This window comes from Dreissena polymorpha, chromosome 11 (genome assembly GCF_020536995.1).
Source record: "Dreissena polymorpha isolate Duluth1 chromosome 11, UMN_Dpol_1.0, whole genome shotgun sequence".
NCBI classification, from domain to species: Eukaryota; Metazoa; Mollusca; class Bivalvia; order Myida; family Dreissenidae; genus Dreissena; species Dreissena polymorpha.
In genome coordinates this window covers 28,825,038-28,844,341 of record NC_068365.1, presented here as the reverse complement: position 1 = coordinate 28,844,341, position 19,304 = coordinate 28,825,038, and the positions used below count along the sequence as shown (strand labels likewise).

The 19,304-nt window shown below is 36.0% G+C and overlaps 1 protein-coding gene across 5 annotated transcripts in view; it reads left to right on the top strand.

Moving 5' to 3' along the window:
- The window catches only part of LOC127850838 (uncharacterized), a 29,496-nt gene that overhangs the window by 7,055 nt on the left and 3,137 nt on the right, over positions 1–19,304 (top strand). For 2 of the 5 annotated variants that reach the window (XR_008035472.1, XR_008035470.1), the window contains exon 1: positions 17,237–18,467. Coding sequence is in view for 1 of the 5 variants with exons in the window: in XM_052384186.1 (XP_052240146.1) it covers positions 10,877–10,997; positions 11,395–11,471; positions 14,627–14,878; positions 15,138–15,188 (501 nt within the window). In the remaining 4 variants the exon portion in view is untranslated. Of the gene's footprint in view, positions 1–10,713; positions 10,998–11,394; positions 11,472–14,626; positions 14,879–15,137; positions 18,468–19,304 lie in introns of those variants that run through there. The other 3 variants (XM_052384186.1, XR_008035471.1, XR_008035469.1) reach the window with 3 other exon arrangements.

Genomic DNA, 19,304 nt, shown 5'->3' with positions numbered 1-19,304 from the left:
TGGGAGCAAAAAATCAATTACACCAATTTCTCAATACGACGTGAATTTTTCCAACGTCAGGATTTTTCGCGCACAATTTTCCCAATTGGGTTGGTACAAGTACTTTACCCAATTTGGCAAAAACATCGCTGAAAGTTAATGTTAAATTATGGCTGCTAATATGTTACTGTCACTATGTTCAAGTCAATAGTAGTCATGTATGTTTTTTATTAAGTTGCGTCAATTGATTAATAATGGCGGTGCGCAACCCCTGTATCCTTAGATTTGAGGTTAAGGCCAAACTAACATCAAGTCACAGGTGAAATATGCTGATACTGCTTGTTTTTGGCTTTTCAATTAGTAAACAATAAACATAACATGCATCAGTGTCTATGACACATACATTTTTATGCTCCCCCATTTTTTTTTTGGGGGGGGGGAGCATATAGTCGCCGCTTCGTCTGTCCGTCCGTGTGTCCGTCCGTACAATTTTTGTCCGGGCTATTTCTCAGCAATTAATGACCGGAATTCAATGAAACTTTATGGAAAGCTTCACTACCAAGAGGAGATGTGTAATATTATCAGCCGGTTCTGGTCGGATGATTTTTCACAGAATTATGGCCCTTTGAAATTTTCTATTAACTGTACATATAGTGCAATTCTTGTCCGGGCTATTTCTCAGCAACTAATGACCGGAATTCGATGAAACTTAATGGGAAGCTTCACTACCAAGAGGAGATGTGAATATTATCAGCCGGTTCTGGTCGGATGATTGTTCACAGAGTTATGGCCCTTTGAAATTTTCCATTAACTGTACATATAGTGCAATCTTGTCCGGCATATTTCTCAGCAACTAATGACCGGAATTCAATGAAACTTTATGGGAAGCTTCACTACCAAGAGGACATGTGCATATTATCAGCCGGTTCTCGTCGGATGATTTTTCACAGACTTTTTGCCCTTTGAAATTTTCCATTAACTGTACATATAGAGCAATTCTTGTCCGGGCGATTTTTCAGCAACTAATGGTTGGAATTCAATGAAACTTTAGGGGAAGCTTCACTACTTAGAGGAGATGTGCATATTATCAGCCGTTTCTCGTCGGATGATTTTTTTACAGAGTTATGGCCCTTTGAAAATTTTCCATTGTACATATAGTGCAATTCTTGTCCGAGATATTTCTCAGCAACTTATTACGGGAATTCAATGAAACTTTATGGGAAGCTTCAATACCAACAGGAGATGTGCATATTATCAGCCGGTTATGGTCGGATGATTTTTTTTCAGAGTTATGGCCCTTTGACATTTTCTATAAACTGTACATATATTGCAATTCTTGTCCGGGCTATTTCTCACCAACTACTGACTGGAATTCAATGAAGCTTTATGGAGAGCTTAACTACCTTGAGGAGATGCGCATGTTATTTGTGGGTTCTGGTTAGATGATTTATTTAGAGAGTTATGGCCCTTTGAATTTTTTAAGTTGCTAAACCATCCATCGTATTATTTTGTTCAAAGTTATGCCCCTCAAGACGTTTCCTTTTATCTGAATATATAGTGCAATATTGTGACCAAAAAACCTTTGGGGAGCATCACCCGTCTCCGACGGTTTCTTGTATATTATATTTAACGTCATGAACTTTTTCTGTTTACTAAAGTGTTGCCATTTAATGAATTGATATATAAAAAACATTACGGTATAGAACACGCCTAGTATTGTTAAAATATTGATTCATACAATGAATGCGCTAAATCTCTACTTAACAAAACACATGCACTGACTTCATAAAAAAAATAGTTAATATGATACAACATGGTATGTAAAGCATTGAAAAACAATGTTAAGTCATCACGCAAGAGTGCGCGCTGTGCACAACTGTCAAACAGGTGCTGGCGTCTGCAGTTCGTGTTGAAACCAATTATGTTGGTACATCATAATCAGATAACATGCATCAATAGAAGAAATTTCTAGATTCTTTGCTGATATGTAAATTTGTATAATATAAGATACAAACATGATATGTATTCAGCAGATTTGTCGACATATGATGCTAAATGTGCAGAATGAAATTGAAATAACTCTTTGCCAAAAGCCGCTAATTTTTTAATTCGTATGTTTAAATGATGAACATGTAAATATATGATGAAATGTATGTTCCCACATAATTTTATGAGAGATGATCTATGTTATGTTTGCTTTTAAAGAAACACAGGTGTTTAATAGCCTAGAAGGCGCCCTGTTAGCCATTCAAGTCATTTTAACATGTCACATTTTACAGGTAATATTTAATTACTATACCAATTGTTATAGAGCGTATCAGAATGCTACATGTGGGTGCATATTTTAAAATGGGTATTTCAGAGAATTTATCCACGTTTACTGCGTATTAATTAAACTCTATACTGTAGGTGAGAATTACTGTGGAAAGAAGAGAAACATGCATACATGTTATACTAATAGATACCCGACAAATTCAATCACTCAAAATGATTATTGAAATACACTTATTTTCTTTAGTTGTGCTATACATACTTATTTATTCTTGGTGCAAATCATGACTTATCTTTAAAGGGATTTATTGGAATTGATTTAGTGTTTTTTTTAGCTCACCTGATTGCTCAGGTGAGCTTTTGTGACCGGTCTTTGTCCGTCGTACGTCCGTCCGTCCGTTAACATTTATTCGTAAACACTCTAGCGGCCACATTTATTGTCCGATCTTCATGAAACTTGGTCAGAAGCTTCGTCCCAATAAAATCTCGGTCGAGTTCGAAACTGGGTCGTGCCGGGTCAAAAACTAGGTCACTAGGTCAAAAAAAGAAAAAAAAAATTGTAAACACTGTAGAAGTCACATTTCATGCCCAATCTTCATGTTACTTTGTCAAAATGTTTGTCTTAATGATATGTTGGTTGAGTTCAAAAGTGGTTCCGGTCCGTTGAAAAACATGGCCGTCAGTGGGCGGGGCAGTTTTCCTTATTTGGCTATAGAGAAACCTTGTAAACACTCTGGAAGTCACAATTTTTGCCCAATCATCATCAAAGTTGGTCAAAACATTGGTTTTATTGATTTTTCGGACGAGTTCGAAAATGGTCCAGATCGTGAAAAAAACATGGTCGCCAGTGGGCGGGGCATTTTTCTCTACATGTATATAGTGAAAACATGTTAACACTCTAGAAGGCACATTTTTTGCCCAATTTTCATGAAATTTGGTCAGAACATTTGTTTCCTTGATACGAGAGTTGAGTTTGAAAATGGTTCCGGTCAGTTGAATCGATGAAAAAACATGGCCGCCAGTGGGCGGGGCATTTTTCTCTATATGTATATTTTGAAAACATGTCAACACATTTTTAGCCAAATTTTCATGAAATTTTGTCAGAACTTTTGTTTCCTAGATACGTGAGTTAAGTTTGAAAATGGTTCCGGTCTGTTGAAAAACATGGTTGCCAGGGGGACGTGGCAGTTTTCCTTATATTTATATAGTAAAAAGGCTTGCAAACAATCATGAATTAAGGTCATGTAACATGTGAGACAACTCTTCTAAATATTGCATTTAAGAATACAGTAGTTACTCCCCTTTGATTATTAATGTTTTCATAATAATACAGTGTAGTGGTGTTTCATTTATGTGTTTATTGTTATTCGGGGTGGATGTTTTTATGCCCCCTTTCGAAGAAAAGGGGGCATATAGTGATCGGACTGTCCGTCCGTCCGTTCGTCTGTCTGTCTGTCCGTATGTCCGTCTTTCCGTCACACTTTGCATTTAGGTTTCCAAAAATGCTCATAACTTCTATGTCCCTTAAGATATAACCTTTATATTTGGTATGCATGTGTATATGGACAAGGCCTTTCCTTACGCACACATTTGTTTAGCCCTGTGACCTTGACCTTGAACTAAGGGTCCGCGTTTAGGTTTCAAAATCTGCGTTTAAGTTTGGAAAAATGCTCATAACTTCTATTCTATGTCCCTTAAGATATAACCTTCATATTTGGTATGCATGTGTATATGGACAAGGCCTTTCCATACGCACACAATTTTTTACCACTGTGACCTTGACCGTGAACTTAGGGTCCGCTCTTAGGTTTCGAAATCTGCGTTAAGGTTTCGATAAATGCTCATAACTTCTATGTCCCTTGAGATATAACCTTCATATTTGGTATGCATGTGTATATGGACAAGGCCTTTCCATACGCATACAATTTTTTACCCCTGTGACCTTTACCTTGAAGTAAGGGTCCTCGTTTAGGTTTTGAAATCTGCGTTTAGGTTTCGAAAAATGCTCATAACTTCTATGTCCCTTGAGATATAACCTTCATATTTGGTATGCATGTTTATATAGACAAGGCCTTTCCATACGCATACAAATTTTGATCTCTGTGACCTTGACCTTGAAATTAAGGTCCGCGTTTAGGTTTCGAAATCTGCGTTTAGTTTTCGAAAAATGCTATAACTTCTATCAAAGCGTTTATAGGGGTCATATGTCATCCTACGGTGACAGCTCTTATTTTTAGCTCACCTGATTGCTCAGGTGAGCTTTTGTGACTGGTTTTTGTCCGTCGTCCGTCCGTCCGTTCACATTTGTTCGTAAACACTCTAGAGGCCACATTTATTGTCCGATCTTCATGAAACTTGGTCAGAAGATTTGTCCTAATAAAATCTCGATCGAGTTTTAAACAAGGTCATGCTGGGTCAAAAACTAGGTTACTAGGTAAAAAAAGAAAAAGCTTGTAAACACTGTAGAAGTCACATTTAATGCCCAATCTTCATGTAACTTTGTCTATATGTCTGTGTTAATGATATGTTGGTTGAGTTCAAAAGTGGTTCCGGTCCATTGAAAAACATGGCCGCCAGTGGGCGGGGCAGTTTTCCTTATATGGCTATCAAGAAAAGTTGTAAACACTCTAGAAGTCACAATTTTTGCCCAATCATCATGAAAGATAATCAAAACATTGGTTTTATTCATATGTCGAACGATTTTGAAAATGGTCCAGATCGTGAAAAAACATGGCCGCCAGTGGGCGGGGCATTTTTCTCTATATGTATATAGTGAAAACATGTGAACACTCTTGAAGGCACATTTTTTGCCCAATTGTCATGAAATTTGGTCACAACATTTGTTTCCTTGATACGAGAGTTGAGTTGGAAAATGGTTCCGGTCAGTTGAATAACATGGCTGCCAGGAGGGGGGGGCAGTTTTCTAATATTTATATAGTAAAAAAAAGGTTGTGAACACTCTAGAAGTCACATTTTTTGCCCAATCATCATGAAACTTGGTGAATAGATTTGTTTTATATATATATATCTCAGATGAGTTTGCAAATGGTCCCGATGGGTCAATAAACATGGCTGCCAGGGGGTGGGGCAGTTTTCCTTATGTGACTATATAGAGAGAAACCTTGTGATCGAACACTATAGAAGTCACGTTTTTTGCCTTAGTCAATACATTGGTTTTATTGATTTCTTGGATAAGTTGGAAAATCTCTCAGATCGGTAAAAAACACTTTTTAGCTCACCTGATTGCTCAGGTGAGGTTTTAGGATTGGTCTTTGTCCGCTGTCCGTCCGTCCACATTTGGTTTGTAAACACTCTAGGATTTATATTTCTCAAGCATTCTTTATCAAAGTTGCTGAAAGATCTCAGTCAAGTTTGATGATGAGCAAAATCACATAATTAATGCCATAATTATTGCCCTTAGATTGTCCAAATTTTCATTATATTATACAAAATCCTTGTAAGCAAAGTTTGATGTTTGGGGGTCAACTCAAAATATAGGTCACCATTTCAAATCTTACAAAAACAAAGACACTCGCTACGCCAGAGTTTTGGTTCAATAATGATAAAACTTGACCAGGATGTTTGTCTGGTCAATATCTAGGTCATGTTCGACATTAGGTAAAGATTGAATGAACCCTCCTCTCAGGTGAGCGAACTAGGGCCATCTTGGCCCTCTTGTTCAATTTATTTTGGGCACCATTGTGAAGTTCGGTGTAGCCTGCAAAGACATTGATCCCATTTACTATTCTTATTATGCATTTCTTTGACTAACTCTTAAGCGCCACTCTATCCTTTTCAAAGGCAAAAGCCGCCACATGCCCTTATTGAACAGAGCAGAACAGAACAGTACTTTATTCGTTTTCACAGGTTACAAAACATCTGATATCATCTTAATTGCCCCTTGATCAAACTTCTAAACCGACTGAATCTGAGGGGCAGCGAAGATTCGAGCGGTTGTGAATTAGTCGTGCGTGAATAACCCCGTGTCAATACCAATCGATGTCAGTGTCTGTGTTATACAAAGCACACTAATCAGTCAGTAATGTGTACTCCTCCACGTTAAAATCGTGGACAGTCACTTCGGAAACTTATGATGAAAACGTCGATGTTATCCTCGTGGAAATTGTGCATTTCATGCAGAATTCATTTATATCGAAACATTTATGTTTACGCGTAATTAAATTTAACAAGAAACCGTCGGAGACGGGTGATGCTCCCCAAAGTTTTATTGTCACAATATTGCACTATATATTCAGATAAAAGGAAACGTCTTGAGGGCACAGTAGTTGGGGGTCCATTATTTTTTTATATACAATTTCAAAGGGCAATAACTCTGTGAAAAATCATCCGACCAGAACCTGCTGATATTATGCACATCTCCTCTTGGTAGTGAGTGAAGCTTCCCATAAAGTTTCATTGAATTCCGGTCATTAGTTGCTGAGAAATAGCCCGGACAAGTATTGCACTATATGTACAGTTAATGGAAAATTTCAAAGGGCCATAACTCTGTGAAAAATCATCCGACCAGAACCCGCTGATAATATGCACATGTCTTCTTGGTAGTGAAGCTTCCCATAAAGTTTCATTGAATTCCGGTAATTAATTGCTGAGAAATAGCCAGGACAAAAATTGTGCACGGACGGACACACGGACGGACGGACGGACAGACGAAGCGGCGACTATATGCTCCCCCAAATTTAAGATAATTAATTATTCAGGGTCTTCCCCAGGCCATTTAAGCGCTCCTTGCCGGGGCGCTTGAATTTCGAAATCAGAGTCCCCGGGGCGCTTGAAATTTTCCGATCAGTGTATTCTTCAGTAAAAGAAAGTGGAGATTGTCCAAAAAAATCAAGGTTTCCCTATCAGTGTATCAATATTCCTTGTTTTAAAAGAGCACTCGGTACCTACTTTCACAAGTAATCGCCATAAACACCACATGGGGTAATGGATAATCCACTGATAAGAGAATAGCATGACGGGCGTATCGATTTTTCTAGCCACATTACACGGTCATTTAAATGCTGACAATGATGTATCTGGTAACTTTCCAGTCGTCAAACTGTGAAGTTCATCGTCCAATCGGTTACGCAAATGCTTATGAGGGCGGGGTTAACTATCGACCATTATTTTTGTTTGACGTCGGGCATGAAGTAAGAGTTTATCGCAGCTTGATTAGCAAGAAGTTGTACCATTTGAGTAATATAAAACCGGTAATTAGTACAGTACAGAACATTTAAGACGGTTTCGGGCATCATCATCACACCTTTTTACTGTAAACAAGTGTTACCTATGACTCATAATTAATACGAGAAATTAATTGCGAGTGGTAAACAATTAATTATTATAGCGAGTAAGTTGTGCAAATGACTCCCGGTTACAATTATGTGATAACAATTTATTTAATTCCAGTACATGTGTATTTCAACATGTCCATTTATAGAACTGATTCACCTCGTTTTTCTGACATTTATTCGACACGTAATGCGCTTTAACAAATTTTCGTTGAATTAATTACGCACACTTGTAAATGTTTCGTCCGATAATCGATAGTAAGAAGACTGATGATGGCAACCGGCCGTGATCCTCGTGGACAACGTGCATTTCATGCATAATTCCGTCAAAACATTTATTCAACTCGTAAAGTGTTTACACAAATTATCGTTGAATTTATAACGCAACGGTTAATATTTGTTGAAATCTCAAATGGGAATAATTAAATTTGTAATCCGAAACCCATTCCCGTAAGTCGATGTTAACGCGTTTTTAATCCGAAACACACTTCCAAATGTAAATGTTACCGCAACGTTAAATATTTTTGCTTCAAATTAGCAGTGCAAATTTATTTTGTGTCGAATCTTTTTCTCAATTAAAAAGAGCGCGAAAATAATGCAGCATGTACAACGTTGCGTCTATTGCATACAAATGGCGTGTATTGAGCGTTTTAACAAGCACACAACAGGTCAGGGGATTGACGCATATTCAGAGGCAATATTTCATCCAATCTATAACTAGTCACTTAAAAAATGGCAAGGTTTGTGTTAAAGAAATAACTGAAAGCTTTTATCGTAAATATTTACCAGAAAGAGATTGATACAAACGGTATAAACTGGATTATCGGGTATTAATAGAAACGTGAAAAATAGTAAGTATACAGTAATAGAGTCGGGTTGAAACGGATGTATTGGGGAATCGTTCGAGTCGGGATTTTACTATCTGTGCGGAAAAGTTTTAAAACAATATAAAAAACAAATATTTTTTTAATGACTGGGGGATTTTTTTGAAGAGTCATAGCGCACCAAATGACATCTTTTGACGCTGTTTTTCTTTGAGTTATAACGCACCACAGAACGTGAATTGACAATTTAAATTAAAAAAAAAATCAACGATGGGAGGGGACACCCGAACCCACCCCCGATCGGCCCGGGGCGCCCGAAAAAATTCCTGGGGAAGGCACTGTTATTGAAACAATTACTGTAACGTTTACTAATTAAACAAAATGCGTAACGTGTATCAGGCGGACATATGCGATTTTACGTTGCTATGCCCACCTGTCGCCTACAAGATGGTGGGCTATACTGAAAATAAATTGTGTTTCCCGGCAAAAAAGGCAATTAACGATCGAATTAACGATGGAGATCATACATTTAGAAGGAATTAATGAAATGCCTGTTATATCCACGATGCACAAAACGTTGTAGATACCAACAACATATTTATTTGTTATCTACTCAGTGGATGTATGTCAAGGAAACAAGTGTTTGCAAATTGTTAGCGTTCAATTAACTCGCAAAGTTAAAACATCTGACAATATAATCGTTAAAAATGGGATAAGACAAACATGGTTTCACTTATATGTTAGTGGATCTGTGAATAATCAGATTCATATGCATATATTGCTTTATTTTGTTTGTCGTGCTGTACAGTTTACTGAAACAGCATGTAACTTAAATGGACAGTACCAGGTAACTATATTAATAATAATTAAAGTTAGTTAAACAAATCAATTACCATTAAATGTGCTTGTTTATATTTTAATGTTTTTCCCACAACTGCCTCTTATTAAATGTTTCTTCCAAAATCAGGTATTCACTGAACCATTTTGCCCATTTTTGCTTTAACTGCGCGTTAAAATGCCCTTTTTGAAAGTAATGCGCCATGCTCCTTTGCCCTCCTGAGAAAAACACTATTAAGCATATTTCACGGACAAGCAACAGTGGTGTTCGATGGTTGCAAAGATGGTCCTTGTATCAAAGATATCACACACCAGAGACGAGGACAAAAACGTGAACCTGAGTATGAGTTTCAACAAAGAGCAGAATGATCTTCCAAAAATAAGGATTTTTTTCTCGTGACAAAAACAAGGAAGGCATGATTGCTCTGATCAGCACAGCTCTGACTATAAGGGGATGTCCTTGTGTCACCAGATGCAGACGTTGATATTGTTAAAGCAGCAGTGAAATGATTCCGTCCATAGTTCCACAACGTTAATCGGCGAGGAAACAGATTGTGTATCAACCGCTTAGTTAGTGATATCAACAATTCAATCAAAGTGTTCTTTGTCTCCAAAGCTATGACGTTTTACATAAAAATCATCACATTTGAGTCAAACGTTATGGACTTGTGATCCTTCTTATTGTTGCGGTGGCTATTTTTGGAGGTCATGTTGGATTTATGTGTATCATAATAAACTAACACTATGTATGATGGTCTTAACGTGTTCTTTGGTCCCCGAAACCTGGGTAAAGGCATCAAAAACATCAAATATGAGTGGATAGTTACATAGTTATGATCATAAATAGGTTTTGATGGCCATCTTGAAAAAAACAACACAATTTTCCGGCGGACCGATCTCGGTAAACTTTTGATATGTTATTAAGTACGTGCTGTCCTACCAGGATCAGTGAAAATACCTTTTGTAGCAATTTTTGGGGGTCAACGTGTATATTGACCTGACTATGATATACTATCATCGAACTGATATTTATTAGTATATTATTATTCCATACATCTTATCTTACGGACGATTCCGAAGATAGTCGTTGTATAACGATTGATATTCTACTTGAGTTTTTCGAGTTTGTAATTGTGGCGTAAGGGCAGTTATGTAATTTAAAGGCAACAGCTTTTCAAAGAAGACCGTTATATTGGATTAATGCATAACATGTTTCTTTGATTACATACGTAGTAAAACTTGCTCTCCACTTTAATTCCTCAGTAATCCATTAATATTAGATATAAAAATGCTCTATAATCGGATGATCAGATAAACGTCTATATACGTACCACATATATTAATCAATAACACAATTTTGATGTAGTACCGGTACTTAATATATGTAAATCACCTAACAAATCACAAAAGGAGTTCATCGTCTTTTTTTCCTTCTACTACCCAAAATTTGTTTTTCAAATATCATAATCGACCATATAAATAAAATAATATAATATTTTAACCTTTTATAGCACAAATCATGTCTCACAGACGAAAACGAAAACTGATAGGAGATGTCGATAAGGAGGAGTTTCAAAGAGAGACGGCACGACTTCTGGAAACAGTTTTTATAATCGGATATCGATGAACAACGTCCAGTGCATATCCAGTGGGGAAACTTTGTAAGTACGGATAATGAAACGGATAGGTCCGATATCATACATCATACGGCATCAAGGCTTGCCCGATGGGGTCGAAAGCAAAGAAGCTGGTGAATTAACAGAGGACTCAGATAACATTCGACAGGGAGTTTCAGGTACAGTAATACAATAATAATATTTTTGAACATTTTACAGCATTACTTGGGTTGCTAAACTAAGACTATGATCATAAAAAAGGATTTCTGCCAATACTGAATCCTAACACAAAGTGAACAATATACAATTGTTTTCTATTGACCATATGATCACAGCCAATCAAGGAACTAATGGTGACGCCAAGACATTGCTTAAAAAACCATACCACCCACACCCTTGTAGTAGTCTGTTGCTTTTATGTTTCAGTTTGCATTTGTTGTTATTAATTTCAATTTATTTAGTGAGCAAGGTCAACTTTTATGTTAGAGCTTAGAAAAGTCGCTTAATTTAGCAACACAGTGCTAATATTTTCCATGTGTGATATAGGTATTTGTTTCTGAGCTCACTTCGTTTCAGGTCCACGAACAAAATTAGAACAAGAACTCGTATATGAGTTGCGCCGTATAGCAGACGATATTGACCGAAATGAGAAAGTAAGCTTACCCAATGATGTTTTTGCCATAATGTTTGCGTTTTAAAGTGATATTGTGACATTTAAAGCGTGAAATGTCGTTCTGCCATGTTAAACTATTTTAAGATCAAAAGCATAAGAAATTATGTTACAAGACAGTCCGCAGAAATTCTCATTGCTTCCCTTGTCCTATCACACCTTGACTATTGTAACGAAATTCTGTATGGTGTGGCAGAGTACGTAATCAACAAAAGGCAACGAATTCAGAACATGTGCGCCAAATTGGTTTTACAACGAAAGAAGTTTGACAGTTCGAAGCAAGCGTTTTATGAGTTGCGCTGGTTACCGATCAAAGCAAGGACAATCTTCAAACTACTTACATTCATGTACACGTGCTCAAATGATGAGGCCCCGGCTAACCTCACTGAACTTCTAACGACAAATATTCCAAACAGACAAGGTCTGCGGTCATGCGGCTCAAACATGGCCCCATATGACGTTCCGTTCAATAAGCGAAAGACATTCAGTGACAGGAGCTTCAGTAACGCTAAGCCAAGACTCTGAAATTCCTTGCCTCAGGATCTTAGACAGTCGAATTCCTTAGAATCTTTTAAGAAGAATTAGAAAACTTACCTTTTCCGCGATTTTATGCACTTTTTCTGAGATTATGCCCGCTGATATATTTTAAACTGGCCATGATTATATTATTTTACACCGTCTTATTCAGTAGTATACCAGTCGCAGTAGTCACCAGTCGGGCTTTTAGCTTACTGGTCCTCATCTAGTGGTTCTCAGTTGGGTTGATAACTCGTTGGGTACTTACTGTGTGAGGCGTTATGTAGGCATGACGCTAAGAATTGACCTTTCGACAGCCGATTGATTGACAGGCTTATTAACCAATCAGATTACAGCATAGATTAGGCCCGTTACTATCCGCCATTTTGTCCGTCAAACTCGCCGTTGTCCGACACATAAGCTTATACGTAATTCTGTGTTTTAAACAAAGAAAATGGTTGAAAGGTGCTGTTATGGCACTTGTTATTCAGACACAAGGTATCCAGAACGGTTAAAAGATGGAAGTACGTTTTTTCCGTTCCCTAAACCGGGTACTAATCTTGAAAAATTCAAACGTTGGATTCGTCTTTGTGGTCGTCCACACGAACAGCTTAATCTCAACATATTAAGCGATCGCCCGAAAGCAAAACACAGTCGTTATAATAAGATACTACGCGAAAATAGAAAATGTAAGTTTTGCAACGGACACGTTATAAAAAAAGAGTATAACTTTGTACTTGTTTATCCTCTATATAGACAAATTAGAAAGGAACATTTAAAACCATTTTTCAAAGGTGGCCAACGTTAAATAAATTTGACATTCTAATGCAGTCGGCAAATAAATAAGACATTATAAACTTTGCTAGATTTTCTTAATGCTAATGAAATCGTAATAATAAAGACAATCAGTTATTATTTTTAATAATATCACATAGAATAAAACATTTTTTATTTCTTTCGGTTTAAGTCTTCCAAATTTAATGTAAGTTAAGAAACTATTTTCAAATGCGCAAGTAATTATCAATAGGGGCCAATAAGTGTCATTTTACACCATATGTGGGCTTTCTACTAATCCGTTATCAAAACAGATGCCGCAAACTGTGAATGACCCTTTGAAAACCCGGTCTGATTAGCGAGTTTTTTTGTACATGAAAATTCTTTCAACTTTTTATATTTTAAACATTGCAGAAGATAGTTTTCGAGGAAATAATAATATATAATAATATATTGTGTATGTTACTTTTTTGACGACTTTGACTTTGTTATACGATTATAACAATGCGCATGGGTCATTTTGACCAAACGCATTGTAGATATGTGTTATATCGGATTTCAATAGAAACGTTCTTCGTCTTCTATTATAATAAATTTACTTACCTGTGCCACATTTGCGATGTTGCCATCGGTTGCAAAAATTAACGGCTTTTAATTAAAAAACTGAAACATCTATTACTCAAGGAAAAATATTGTGACTAACGAACAATTCATACTGTATGCGATAATTGGCGATAATTTTGCCGACTTTGATGATAAATTTAACGGATTTTAAGTAGACTAATAAAAAAGTTTTGACTATTTAATAGATATGATAATTATATTCAGCACCACTATTCAATGATAATAAAAACTATTGTATGGCCTTTCTGGTATACCATGAGGCCTTTTTGGTTCACTTATGCGGCCGATTCGCGTAGCCATTTTTATGACGGACTTCGGCGGAGTGACCCCCCTTGAAATCGGTGGGCGTGGCTTCACTCTCGCTGTCGAAAGGTCAATTCTGTATAGTTAGAAGTCATTGAGTCTATGACTTGTGAGCCGATATAATATATTTTAATCGCAATGCCGTATATGGTTCAATGTTTTAACTAAACCCGATTTTATCTCTTTTACCAGGTTAATCATTGGTTTCTTATTTATATATAGTTTTACTTTATTCATTTTCAGCTTATTGTAAAACGCCATTGAATATGTATTTTCATAGTAATTGGCGGTTAGGCACATAAACGAGTTTGAAGTTTTAGAGACTGAACATTATTTTTTGTTTTAGAATACAATTTTAATCAGGAAAACGTAAATATAAAACGGCTCGTATGCAAACCTTCTTGGCATTGGCTCCATACATTTTCTAAGAATGCAAAATTATCTATGAGATCGTCAAGAAGCCAATTTTTTTCAGCAGCAACTTTAATATGTCGACAGCATTCGTTTGTTGCGATAGAATGAAAATTTACTCGTCACACATGCAAACAGAAAAGCTTAATTGGCTTTTAATAACTCATCAATGTCACAACTTATAACGTTCCTTTCGTTTCTAAGTAGTTTGCGATTGTATGTTTTTGAACATGTGTGGATGAATTAATCCTCGCTAATTCGCCATTCATTGACCGATTTTTAAACTAATTCGAAAAATATGAAAAGCATATAAAGCCTTCTTGCACTGATGAATTAATAGTAGATTAAAAAACACTTTCATAGCGCCACCTAGGAAGTATCGCAGGTTCGTTTATTAAAGCATCTCAAAAAGAGGCGGCGCCCACGATTAACGGCCGTGAATTAAAGGGACTTAATTCGACAATAACGATGTTTCAAATTACTTTAACCTATACATGATATATGTTACAGTTAAAGGCGAATATCTGCCAATCCATGAAAGACGTTACTGGCTTGGTGGTCTACAGCAGTTTCACGAGTACAATCCAGCAATACATTGGTGACCTTATTGGTTGGGGTAGAGTTGCCTTCGTTTTCCAGTTTACCAAACAAGCCGTACAGGTGGCGGGTAGGGGAGGGATTAATGCCAGACAGATCAGAGAGAACTGTCTCCAATATGTTGAGGATAAGTGTGCAGACTGGATTGTAAGGCACGCTGGGTGGGTAAGTCAAGTTTTAAAGGACCACACATTCTGGTATCTTAATGGGTATAGTATAGATGCTGTATATTCATTATTGGTATCAATACTTTTTCTAATTGTGAAATCCATGGTTACGATAAATTGCACAGTAGATACTATATATATAAATATTAGCGAGCGGATGTTTATTGTGTCGTTTCTGGTACATAATCAAATCACCAAGTTCATGCAGGCCTATATACAGTATACTAGTATGAAGCTTTTGGGTTTGTGACTTGCAGGCGAGTATGCTGCCGGACGATTCCGATGATTCAACGCCAGAAGTAGACTGATGACATTGGTATGAAATCGGCCTTTATCCATCAATCAAGCCACGTTGTTAAAATGATAGACACTTGAAATTCACTTCGTTATATCCATCCAGTTAAAATGATGTGTATTGACCCATAATGTCGTTAACAGTTGAAGCAAGTTTTTACGCAGACTTCTCTGTTAACACATATTCGTAGAACGTTCACATTTATTGGCATCGCTCTCGAGAGCGGCGACTAGAATGTAATGCATTTTTTTCGCTTATGGGAGGAGAAGTTATTTTACGGATCAATGTATATATTTTTATTGTTTTAAGAATATCTTGCATAGTGGTGATTTTTTGTGTAAATTAGTGAAAATAAGTACTGCATTTGTGCCTATTACATTTATTACAACATTTATTGCCAATAATGCAAAGCTAATTGTTTTTATTAATAACTGATCCACAACTGATCACAGGGGAAAGATCACAAGGACTGGGCAAATACGCGAAACTTTCTGGTTTTGTATAAAAACAAAACATAATCAAAATGTATTTATTTTGTGTTTTTTCTAATTTGCTTATTTAGTGGAGAATCAATGTAGTACGATATTTGACGACCTATCGCGCAAGCAAGTTTATTGGAAGGCGTAGTGGTACGAAAACGTACAATGTATTAGTTTATTAATAGACATATAATAACGATCGCTATACACAACTTCACCAAATAGCAGTACATAATTGATGTCAGCCGGAATAGCTCAGTTGGGAAAGCGTTAGAATGAAGTTGTTTACGCAACAATCATCTAAAGTCCCCCGGTTCAATCCCGGGTTCCGGCACGAACGGAACAGTTCGGCGGCTGACATTTTTTTTCAGTCAGGTTAATACATATAATAAGGCTTTATTTTATGTAGACATTTTAAAATCCATTTTACTTCAATTGGACATTTTTATTTAAATTAATGGATGCCGCGTGGTGACAACGTTAATTAAAATGTCTTACATCACTTAAATGTCGTATAAAAAATACACGTGGTTTTATATTAACAAATAAATGCAAACAACACATCTATTATCCATGTATTTTTATGGTTGTCTATCATAGGCCCTAAGTACTATTCCTACCACATATAGAGCTCGAAGCGCGACACGTATTATTGATTGTAACAATGAGTTGCGATAAAGGAAGCAGCCGCTTATCAAGGAGGAGCTGTGTCCCAGCAACCCGTTTCCCTAGAGTCGAGCACTCCTCGGAGTTTTTTTTAGGAACCACATATAGAGCGCGAAGCGCGACACGTATTACTATCCAGGTGGTATGGACCCTTTAGCATTATCCGACCATTACGTCCATAGTTATCTTCCTTAGAATTTGAGAAATTTTAAAATCGTTGTTCGAAGTCAAAAATTTTCATCCGATTGTTCCCAAACTTGCACAGGTTTTTTTTATCAATGAGGACCCAACCCAAACTCTATATGAGCAATATCGGACCATTAGTCCAGAATAATGCGTCTTTGAATTTAAAAATAAACGTGAAAAACTGCTTGGTTAGTTGATTATGTCAAAATCTTTCATCAGATTTTTTCCAAACTTACAGTGTCTTCATATCAATGAGCATATTTACCTCATTTAAAATGAGAAACATCGGGACAATAAGTCCAGATTTGTTTTAAATTAAATTTGACAAAATAAACAATTTCCACTTGTTTAAAAGATTTCACAACTTTCGCCTGAATCTTTCCAAATTTGTTAAGTGTTTTTATATCAGTATTACTCGAACCCTATTGAAAATGATGAATATCGGAGCAATAAATCTATTATGATCTTTTACTGAATTTCAAAATATTGTGAAAGCAGCTTCTTTATTCAATTTACAGTTTTCATTCAATTTTTTTCAAACTTTTACAGTGTTTTCATATCAATGAGTACTCGACCCTTATCGTAAATGAGCAACGTAAGAATAAGTTCAGAATCATCTCCCCTTGAAGTTGAGAAAAATATGAAATTACACTTACAAGATGAAGCAGATTTTTTAAAACCTACACAGATCTGTTCCATTAATGAAAACTGCACACGGATGCCAGTAAAAAAAGGAAACCAATGTAAATAAAATGAACTATGAAATATTTGGGGGTTACAACACAAAATCATACATAATGGTTATTTGGGGGTTATAACACAACATCATAAATAATGGTTATTTGGAGGTAATAACACAAAATTATAGATAATGGTTATACCAGTATCTTTTTCTATTTTGTTTCAAATAATTGGCCAATATATTAATATTTACAGTAGCAAAAAAAATCGTTCCATGTAACTTCATTGAGTGCCTTTTACACTGAAATTCCCGACGCCCTTTGATGCTTTGCATCAATACTTATCTTGTTTGTTTCCTCCAATACAAACGTTGGCATTTAAGCATCTATCTTAATCTTAATAGTCAAGCTACTCAATATTCACTCATAATAACCTTGAAATCACACAACTATCGAAGTAGTGAAACTACCATGTATCCACTCATAATAACGTAGATTATGTTTGCCGATTCAACTCAAGAAAGCGCTTGGTAGTCATCATGCCCCTTTTGAGGCTTTGCTAGTAACCACTGTTTATGTAATTAATCAGCGAAGCGTTATTTTGCTGTGTAAAAAATCGACAACGAGCCCACACCTGCATCGACACCATACCCACGGCCGTTAATATCTTGCTCCACATCTTCTTTGAGATGCATTACTAATACAGCTACTCACATTTTCTAGGTGGCGCTAAGGGTCGCAGAAATCGTGGATCTGAGAAGGTTTCATATGTTGTTGTTTTTTTCATACATATTTCGCCTACTTCTAACATTCGGGCAATGTTGTGCGTTTAAGCGAATATTATTTAATACACATTTATACAGAAACGTACACAGTTAAAACTCATTTGGAAACGTGAGAAAATTAATAAGGTTTGAAATGGCGGTATTTAAAACAACGCATGAATGCAATTGCTTATGCGAACATCAACTTAAATCCAATGACCTACATAGAAAACCTACCCACCTCCTTCCTTTTTGCAACAGGTAAAAATTATTCTGGTTTTACGCGTCACCTCGGGTGTATCGTTGGCTCGATTAGTAATGAATCTACACAACAAATCTGGGGTCAGAGATTAATGGTCGTGTTTTGCACAATTATATCTTTACATATTTACGTGCTGTGTTGATAACTGTGTACGACTTGAGTATGTTCGCCCTATATAATGGATATATTTAACGTCATTGTAAGTTGAATTGTGTACGTCAAGATCGCACCATGCATTTCTAGCAACTTGCAAAGGTTTACATTTTTACACTTTTAATGCAAATAATGTAGATTTTTTAACAATGTGTATACTGCGTACTTCTATTGGATGTTTTTTGGTGTTGAATATACTTAAATAACAGCCTCCATTTATAACACGTGTAATTTTATGTAGCATACTCATTCAAATTTTTATCTTACTCGATTTTTTTCCGGTTTGTAATTGTTGCTTCATTGCAATTATCTATTTTGAAGGCAACAGATGTGTAAATTATACCGTTTTATTAGATTTATAAATAACTTGTTTCTTTTATTACACGCTAAGTGAAGTTGAGTAATCCTTAATTCCTAAATAATCTAACATACATATAATTCTAATATAATATTAATCAATGTAAATATTGGATGAAACTTGTTATATATACGGATAATAATTTTGGCGTCTATATATATATAGCACATTTTTGGTGTCGGTGATTTCTTTTAATATTTAACAGCATGTGCCTTTTGTATTGGGGAAAAGCGTGATTAACCATTAGAAAATTAAACATTATTAATTTGATTATAAATTTCAATTGTTTATAATTTTATGTTTAACTGCATTTTTAAATTTATATTTTTAAGTACTACGGAATCATATTGCTGTATAATAAACTAAATAAACCACTTATTGAATTTATTGGAAAAGTTTAGCAGCTTAAAACATAATCAAGACTTGTGGGGGGAAATGTTACGTTTTGGCATTGGCCACAACCTGTATAAGGCTGTAATTTTGCGAAAAAAAAAAACTGGATGTAATTCTTAGTGTGTTAATAAGCTAACAAACGACAGAAAGCGTTTTTTATATTTATATATGATTGTTTTTATATTGAC